This window comes from Mustela nigripes, chromosome 10 (genome assembly GCF_022355385.1).
Source record: "Mustela nigripes isolate SB6536 chromosome 10, MUSNIG.SB6536, whole genome shotgun sequence".
Taxonomy (NCBI): Eukaryota; Metazoa; Chordata; class Mammalia; order Carnivora; family Mustelidae; genus Mustela; species Mustela nigripes.
This window is the reverse complement of record NC_081566.1, coordinates 22,572,816-22,582,390: the sequence shown is the minus strand read 5'-3', so window position 1 is coordinate 22,582,390 and position 9,575 is coordinate 22,572,816. Positions and strand designations below refer to the sequence as shown.

The 9,575-nt window shown below is 36.4% G+C and overlaps 1 protein-coding gene across 1 annotated transcript in view; it reads right to left on the bottom strand.

Moving 5' to 3' along the window:
- PLA2G4A (phospholipase A2 group IVA) overlaps nucleotides 1-9,575 on the bottom strand; it is a 191,818-nt gene that overhangs the window by 26,404 nt on the left and 155,839 nt on the right. Inside the window, exon 17 of the mRNA XM_059413934.1 lies at nucleotides 1,013-1,208. Within this exon, the coding sequence (XP_059269917.1) occupies nucleotides 1,013-1,208 (196 nt within the window). The remainder of the gene's footprint in view (nucleotides 1-1,012; nucleotides 1,209-9,575) is intronic.

Here is a 9,575-nt window from a genome sequence, read left to right as displayed (position 1 = left end):
TGGCACATCTTTTGTTGTCTACCTTCCTTTATCACTTCCCTACATCCTTAGTAACATTCCCTAGGTCCACTCAAATAAACAGTCTGCACTTGAATTCTTTTCGTGGAATCTGCTTCTGGGGGAATCCAAACCAAAACATTATCTAACTGTGTTCATGCCACAGGAACCCCCTATGCAGTCTCTCCTTGAGAATTAATAGAAAATTAGATAGAAAATTGATAGGAAATTCTCTAGGTTTCAAGTACTCTACTGTTCAGTAGTAACTAAAAATGCCCACCAATTCTTCCTTCTCTTGTTTTAAAGTATGACTTGTAATAACCTCCTTTCTCTGTCTTCCATCACCATCTGGAAGATCCCTTTCTTCTCCATCGTCCCATGTCAAATCTACCATAACTATCTTTCATATCTTTCCTGTCATAACTGCACTTTCTGGTCCAAGGATAATATGATTTTTAGGCGTTGAGTATCCTGCCCATCAATCTCTAGATCTCCTTATTTTCCAGGATATAGAAGAATCTATAGACTGGATGTAATAAAGCAGGACAACCGTGCCTTGAACATGATTCTCTTTTTCTGTGAAATATAATGAAACAATCTGAAATGACTATCTATGTTGTATTGTTGGATTATATTAATCCTGTGGTCACTTAAAGTACCCAGATTTTTGCATGATTTGTTCTGAAATAAGGGCTCCCTTGCGAGGATAATTTTCAAAATATTTAATAATCCCTAATTCAAGGGTGCCAATTAATCAGAAGTAACATCAGCCCAGGTTTTGAGTAAAGCCCTAGAGATTTTTATTGAGCCAGTTGTTGACGAATCAGTTTCTGAATTATGAAGAATGCAGGGAATCTTGGAGTGAGAAAGAGGGAAAGTACTTGAGGTCTTAGGATAGTAGCATTCAGAATTGTAGTAGCTAGTACAGCAAGTGCCATTATAAACCTACTTAATAGGACTCTTGCTCCTTTACCAGATCTGTACTTTACAGAATATAATTTATTCCCCCACGTACCTGGAGCTTTGTACTTTCTGAAGTTGATGTTGGCCAGAACAAAGTGGATGATAGTTGGGCAATCTTTCTCCATATCAGGATTCTTGGGTTTAAAGACATAGCATTCTTTCAGGCCTTCTCGATCAAACACTTGAGGATCAATCTTTGGAAAGGGGAGCTTGTTCATTCTGGCCCACTTTTCTGCAAGCAGAAGTTCCTGTGGAGGAGAGGTAAAGATGCATTTGGGAATTTTCAGTTTTCATTTATTCATTTGGCCTAGCCATCATACCATATTCATCAGGTGTTAACTGTGTGCTAGCAATGTGCTCCTTGCTAAAATGAATAATGACCCTGTTCTCAAGAAGCTCATTAATCTGAAAAAAAATCATAGAAGCACTCTATAAACAAACTCATTATTATGTTAGTTCTTGGCACAGAGCTCACTCCATAGAAGGCATATGAAAAGTTACTGATGAATTGAACTGAATGAAATTATAGTGATGTAATTGTTGCAGAAAAGAAAAAACATTAGGGCTCTAGCTATTTTATAAGCCATGTGAACATTTTTTTAACCCTTCAGAGTCAAAGAATGATGAAACAAAATGAGGAACACCCTGGTACTGAATTTTCACCTGTACCTTCTCAACACAACCCATTAAAAGTAGTAAATTTTATGTATACAAATAATTTGAATTACTCTGAATCAGCTTTTTTTTTTTTTTTTTGCTTCTTTTTATGAAAAGAATTTAGCCTCTTAGAATCAGAATGTTCTATGTGTAGTGACCAAGAAGGGGCCAGATGGGGAAACCAAGAGTTTTGCTAATGGGCGTGGCAGATGGTGTGATGGTTTTCACCTATTAGCTTCCTTCCCAGTATGAGAATTTTACATCCCCACCAGAATGAGAGGACACCTAGACAGAGTGACAGCAGCTCATCTATAGCTGCTGACATGAAACATGACCAAGAAACATACATGTTTGTTGTTGGTCACTGAGATTTTATGTTTATTTCTGCATCAAATGTTGTGGGTAAGCATACACATACAGTATTAGATTTAAACAAGAAAGCATAAATCAATATGGAGATATGCCATAAATACAGCTCATTTATATTTATGTACAGCTTAAGGGGTAGTAGGAAAAATAAGAAGCATACTCTCAGTGGTTAAAGGGCAGACTCGGGGGGGCCTGATTGCTGGAGTTCAAATGCAAGCTGTGGGACCATGGGCATGTTTCTTAATGCCTTCACACTCAATAGCCTCAACTATAAAATGAATATGATAATAATAATGTATATCTCATGATTGCCATTAGAGTAAAATAATGTCCGTGCTGGACACCTATCACTCCTATACAGAAGTTTGATAAATAAATGTCAATGAAGAGAGGAAAAGAGGTGGAAAGGGAAAGGAAAAAGAAAGAGAGACAGGTACAGAGAAATTCCGATAGCGAAGAGGTTTTAGGGAAATGATCGTTACAATCTTAAGTTATTTTAACTACTCTTTGTCATCACATCTATTTATTCATTGATAGCCATTAGCTGCAAATCAAAGCTCCGATGCTAAGAGGTGGGGACATCACCACGAGTGAAACTCTTGTCATTATGGGATTTATAAGCCTGGTGAGTGAGAGATAATAATCAATTAACTCCTTTGCTTAAAACCATAGTAAATGCTATGAAAAAAGTATTCACCATGAGATTTGCAGTATATGTGGACTGTTTCCTCCGAGTGTACATTAATTCATTCTACAATTATTACTGAACACCTGCTATGTTCTAGACATAACTTGGCTGTCTTTGAATCCTGGACAATCATAAATCAGTGGGAAAGATAAATAATAGATTTCATCCTACAGTATGACAGAGGCAGAGGATGCAAGGGATGGCTTCATGCCTGGGCTGTGGAGTCTGAAAGGTCCAATTCAAACACAGACACTGATTTACTAGCTGGGTGGTCTGAGACACACTGTATAGCCACCACAAGTCAACAGGGAAGAAATTATTTTGTAGTGTGTATGTAGTGATAATCTCCTAATGGCATCATGGGAATCATAAGAACCAACCAATCAACCAAACAGGGATCAGGCTGTTCACTATCCCTGAAATAGTTATGCTCCCAACCCCATTTCACCTACATTCCACCTGTTTCTTATTTCTCAGCAACTCATTTTCTATCACTGCATGTAAAGTTAATACCATTATCTTCTTCAGGATTGCTATGAGGATTAAACGAGGTAAAGTGTTTTTTTAAAACTCAGTAATTTATATTTAACAATATTATTTATATTTTAAATATTTATATTTAAACAACACCTTAAATTTATAGAAAAATATACATTGAACTTTCACTGTTCTTGATGCTTCTGGAATGTTGTAAATTTTACATTGATCAACTCTTAGTACCATTTAAAATAAAAATCTGGGAGAACAAAGGATTTAATGTATATTAAAGCAGTTGTTGCATAAACTAGTAGGAAAAATATATTTTACTAAAAACAATATATTTTATTATATAGTATTATATTTATATATAGACTAGTTTGAAACATGAGGAAATTTAAGGAAACTTTATCACTAGCTCCTTTTTCATTCTTTTATCACTAGCTCCTTCCTGTTCAGTTGAATTATTCAGCTTATTTCTTGTCTGGTACTTTCACAATTTTTCAATCAACATTAGTCAACACCAAAATAAAACCAAAAGTTCATACTGTGGATCAATTGCGTGAGAATGAGACCAAAAAAAAGAGCTTTCTAGTGTTTACAAACATGACTCAGGATGACTAACCATGTGTGGATGTGTGGGGAAAGAGGAAAAGGGAACTTCGTGAGGTAAAAGACCAAGCTATTTTTAGATAGATAGCTCATGCTGGAATCAGGAAGCATAGAAACTTTCCCTTTCCTGATATGATCCTTCCATGGAAAAGGTTAAAAAATGATGACTGTAGAGATGGTGATTACGGGATGGAAAAACTACCTCCTTCCTAATGTCTCGTTTCTGTTTGTAAAGACTGAGAAACAATGACCCAGACTATGACTAGAGCAGACGAGTTTGAAAGGGGTATTTTGGAAGAATGCCATGAGTAAGAACATGGCTGCTTTGTAAGTTATGGCGATATGCCTAGCGTAAGCATCCATTTTGGTTGCTGGACACCTCAGACACTTCAGACTTCCATAAACTAATTCATGGTAAATTTATACAGTACTAAAATGATTTTCTGTGGAGATTAAAATTTGATAGTACCCTTCACAGTGATAATTTATAAGATGTACTCATTTTTGAGTACTAAGACACTGTGAAGGATAAGAAAAGCAGTCTAAATGACACAGAAATATATTCAAACTATAGCATGATCATATATATGCCATTTTATTTATTTTTACATATGAATAAACATATATATGTATTTTTAAAATATATAAATATTTATATAATATATAGTTGTATATAATACTTTAGATTTTCTCAAGAGGAAATGAGCTTTTTTTCTGCACACACCTAGGGTATGTGCTTTCTATGATGTTTCTCAATATTTACAGTCTATTTTTGTTTTGTTTTGTTTTGTTTTAAAGATTTTATTTATTTATTTGACAGAGAGAGATGACAAGCAGGCAGAGAGGCAGGCAGAGAGAGAGAGGAGGAAGCAGGCTCCCTGCTGAGCAGAGAGCCCGCCGCGAGGCTCAATCCCAGGACCCTGAGATCATGACCTGAGCCGAAGGCAGCGGCTTAACCCACTGAGCCACCCAGGCACCCCATACAGTCTATTTTTGGACTGGGAAGAGGTAAAAGTATAAATATGCATGTGAATATGTAAATAAATCGAATCTTAAAAAAATGAAGCAAGGTTCACCTGGGTGGCTCAGTGGGTTAAGCCTCTGCCCTCGGCTCAGGTCATGATCCTAGGGTCCTGGGAACAAGCCCCACATCGGGCTCTGCTCAGCAGGGAGCGTGCTTCCCTCTCTCTCTCTGCCTGCCTCTCTGCCTACTTGTGCTCTCTGTTGGTCAAATGAATAAAATCTTTAAAAAAAAAAAAAAAGTGTGTTAAAAAAATGAAGCAAGTAATAGAAGATACAATGGGACAGAAACTACAATTTGGAATTCAGTATTTTGTGGGTATGGTCATCATCACTTCCAATAAAAAGTATGCTGGTATTAGGATCTAAGAAATTTATAATGCGACAGGTGTAAAAATAATTTTGCATATTTAATAATAATAATGGAATTTACATGGCACTTTATAGTTCTTGTTACTTCTTCACTAAAATGTTACTATACCTTCACAAAAGTATGTAGAGAACGTAATCTTGGGTATATCTACTCATCACAAGGCATCTTATCCTTAATGTCCAATACAGGTGTAGTGGTTTCAGTGGGGGCCTTCCAAAAGAGAAGTCCATGTTCTTACCCCCCCTACCCAGCCCCAGGACATATGAATGTGACCTTATTTGGAAGAGGGTTTTGCAAATGTAATTAAGTTGAGGGTCTGAGGAGAAGATCATCATGGGTAATATGAGTGGGTCATAAACCTGATGACAAATACCCTCACAAGAAGACACACACAGAGGAGAGGCCATATGGAACAGTGTCCAGGCTGACACTGGAGTTATGCAGCCATAAACCAAGGAAAGCCTGGATCTGCCAGATGCTGGAAAAGGTAAGGACAAATTCTCCTGCAGAGCCTTTGCAGGGAGGGCGGCCCAGAGGAAACCAAACCTTGATTTCAATTTCTGGCCTCCCGAACTGTGAGAGAATACGTTCTGTTGTTTTAAGCTTCCCCCGTTTGTGGTAATTTGTGATGGCAGCCCTCAGAACCTCGTATTTGAAGTAAATCTGTAAATGCTACATGGAGCGAACAAGCAGTTCCCTTTATCAGCCATGGTGGATCAATGCCCGGAAAGCTAACACTTGGACCTTTCCACCAAGATGGGGAAACACAAGTCAGAAGTAAATTGTATTGCAGAGGCTCTAACACAAGGATCATGCCATAATCTTCACAAATCAATCAGGTTCATGTGGGAAAATACAATTCTTTTTCTGTTTTGTGTATGTGTGTGTGTGTGTGAGAGAGAGAGAGAGAGAGAGTGAGTTTGATGGAATTTTGGCCTTAAGTGAAAAACAGAAAGATGAAGTCAATTTAGGTACATTACTTCCATCATTTGTGAAGACTAGCTCATCTCCAATTGTTCCTTCCTTCCCTCCTCCTCTTTTCCTTCCCTCATTGCCTCCTTCTCTTCTCTTCTTTTCTCTTTCTTTCCTTCTTTCATTTTTTAAGAAAATGAACCCATTGTTCTGCTCATTAAGCCTTTAATAGAGCACTGAAAAACTGAGTTAGATTTATATTCAATACATGGCAACATAATATAAAATAACATTACTATGGCATAGTAATTCTAATCTAGTACCCTCCATAAAATTTAGTAAAACCAAAAAAAAAAAAAAAAAAAAAAAAAAAGAGAGAGAGAGAAAGAAACTCTAGTGGTAAACTCTGAAAATTCCTATACTACTTTCTGGTTCCTCACCAGAGCCAAAGCTTTCTTAAAAATGTTTTTTGTTTTATTTTTTCTAAAATCACAGTCTGTTTCTTTTGAAGACTTGAACAGGAAGACCCTGCTTATTTTCATGACCAACATTAAAGATAAATGCTATTAGAATTCTCCATGGATGGACCCTAAAGGTGAAATAAATTTGCATGGCATATATCTAGGGTATCAAAGGGTTAACAAAAAGAAACTTGACAAAATGAAACATAGAGCTGCTCTTCTTAAATTGATTACTAATAATATTATTTAGAATCATTAGGTTCTTTATAGCCAGATGTGCTCACAAATCTAAAAAAAAACAAAAACCTTGGGCGCCTGGGTGGCTCCATGGGTTAAGCCACTGCCTTCAGCTCAGGTCATGATCTCAGGGTCCTGGGATCGAGTCCCGCATCGGGTTCTCTGCTCAGCAGGGAGCCTGCTTCCTTCTCTCTCTCTGCCTGCCTCTCTGTCTACTTGTGATCTCTCTCTGTTAAATAAATTAATAAAATCTTAAAAAAAAAATTAAAAAAAAATAAAAATAAAAAAATAAAAAAAAACAAAAACCAAACAAAACGAAATCCCTCCTCCAGTATTACTGATGGTGATGTCATCAGTTTCCAAGGCCTGTTACAACAAATATATTAAAAACTGTGATTGCTACTATCAAAAGCCACGATATCTATTATTCATATCTCCCTGACAAAATCTGAGACTTAATATTCTTATGAAATGCTTTTATCAGTAATTGTGAAATAAAGCATATGATTTTAATTTTTGGTCCAGCATTTTTGCCCTGCTCTTTTTAATACAAATGGCATTCATATTTCTCAAAAACAGAAAATTATTCACTATTTAATCAACTTAATAAAATCCTGTTATTACACTGGAGCTTCCTCCCCTCCTCTCAAAAACCTTCCTGTAGATTCCTCATCAACTTTTAAATGTTTTATCTAAAATAAGTATCATAAAATAAGTGTGCTACTTTAGCATTAATAATGTAGTGTCTTTATCTATTCATAAATCATATTTGGGGGGCACTGGGCAGCTCAGTCAGTTAAGTGTCCGACTCTTGATTTCAGCTCAGGTGATAATCTCAGGGTTGTGAGATTGAGCCACATGTCAGGTCTGTGCTGGGCATGGAACCTGCTTAAAAATCTCTCTCTCTCTTTCCTTTTTCCTTTCCCTCTGCCCCTCACCCCTTCCTCTCTCTAAAAAAATTATATTTGGGCAATCTTTCAGATCCATAAAGAAATACATATTTTATAATGACAGTCATAAACTCATTAGTTAAAAAATCATTTTCAATATTCCAAGTGAGCCAGAAAAATTCATTTTGTTCACTTTGAACCTCTGAGGTTCACTTTTTTTGGGGGGGGTGATATATAATATATTTCAGTTTCCTTTATATCAAGTCTCTGAAAATACAATTCACTACACCAGAGTAATGAATTTTATGTGATACTAAACCAGTAATAAAAGGAAATATATATATATATATATATATGGGGGAGAAAGGTGAGATGAAAGGAACTGACTAAATAATTCTAAAGCACATCTATGAGACTGCACAGCTGGAAATGTCTACAGAATTTATAACTCTCTATATATGGAGTGACTGCAGCTGGAAATGTCTACAGAATTTATAACTCTCTATATATGGAGTGACTGCAGACTCTAAGATGCTAAAAACATAATAAAGTTATAGTTATTAAAATACAGTGTGGTATTGAGAAAAGAATTGTCAGATCATCAGATGAGCCAATGGAATACAACAGATTAAACACAAAACACATCTAGGCATTCTACGCTAATAACACAGTAATGCAATAAAGGAAGCATCACAAATAATGCTTAAAAAGTCTTTGAGGGACTGTATTATTATATACCTAATGTATTGAAAAACATTGAATTAGAATATTTTAAAATATCATAAAAAGAAAAGTATCAATCTGTATGGACTGATCTTGTTAAATAGGAATTTCAAGAGTAAAACTAGTGAAAGAAGTGACTACATAAATACTGAAAATATTAAAATCATCAGAAATAAAAATCGCATTACAAATGACTCATTAGATCATATTTGCAAAAATAAGACAAACTTTAACATCCTGAAGATATAAAGTAATACTTCTTCATGAATAGCAGCAATACAAATAATCCAATTAAAAAGTTTAAAAACATGAATATATGATAACCATGACAAACTATTCACTATCACAAGCAAAGGGAAAAAATTGAAGCAAAATGTTGTTCTCTTTCTGTCATATTGTGAATATTTTAACTTTTTTTAAAAAATATTTTATTTATTTATTTGAGAGAGAGAGAGAGAGAGCATACAAGTCAGGAGGTGGGGGCAGAAGGAGAGGGAGAAGGAGGCTCCCTTCTTTGACATGGGGCTCGATCACAGGACCCTGGAATCATGATCTGAGCCAAAGGCAGACAGATGCTTAAATGACTGAGCCACCCACACGCTCCAACTTAAGCAATTAATAAAATGTGTGCAACTACAGGGTGATACGGTAGCTATTTTTAATTTCTTAAGGAATCTCCACACTGTTTACCAAAGTGGCTGCACCAACTTGCATTCCCACCAACAGTGTAAGAGTTGTTCCCCTTTCTCCACATCCTCTCCAACATACGTGTTTACTGTCTTGTTAATTTTGTCCATTCTAACTGGTGTAAAGTGATATCTCAATGTGGTTTTGACTTCAATCTCCCTAATGGCTAAAGATGATGAACATTTTTTCATGTGTCTGTTAGCCATTTGTATGTTTTCTTTGGAGAAATGTTTGTATGGGGCGGGGAGGAGTCAAGATGGCGGAGAAGTAGCAAGCTGAGACTACTTCAGCTAGCCAGAGATCAGCTAGATAGCTTATCTAAAGATTGCAAACACCTGAAAATCCATCGGCAGATCGAAGAGAAGAAGAACAGCAATTCTGGAAACAGAAAAACAACCACTTTCTGAAAGGTAGGACCGGTGGAGAAGTGAATCCAAAGCGACGGGAAGATAGACCCCGGGGGGAGGGGCCGGCTCCTGGCAAGCGGCGGAGCAACCGCGCACAAAATC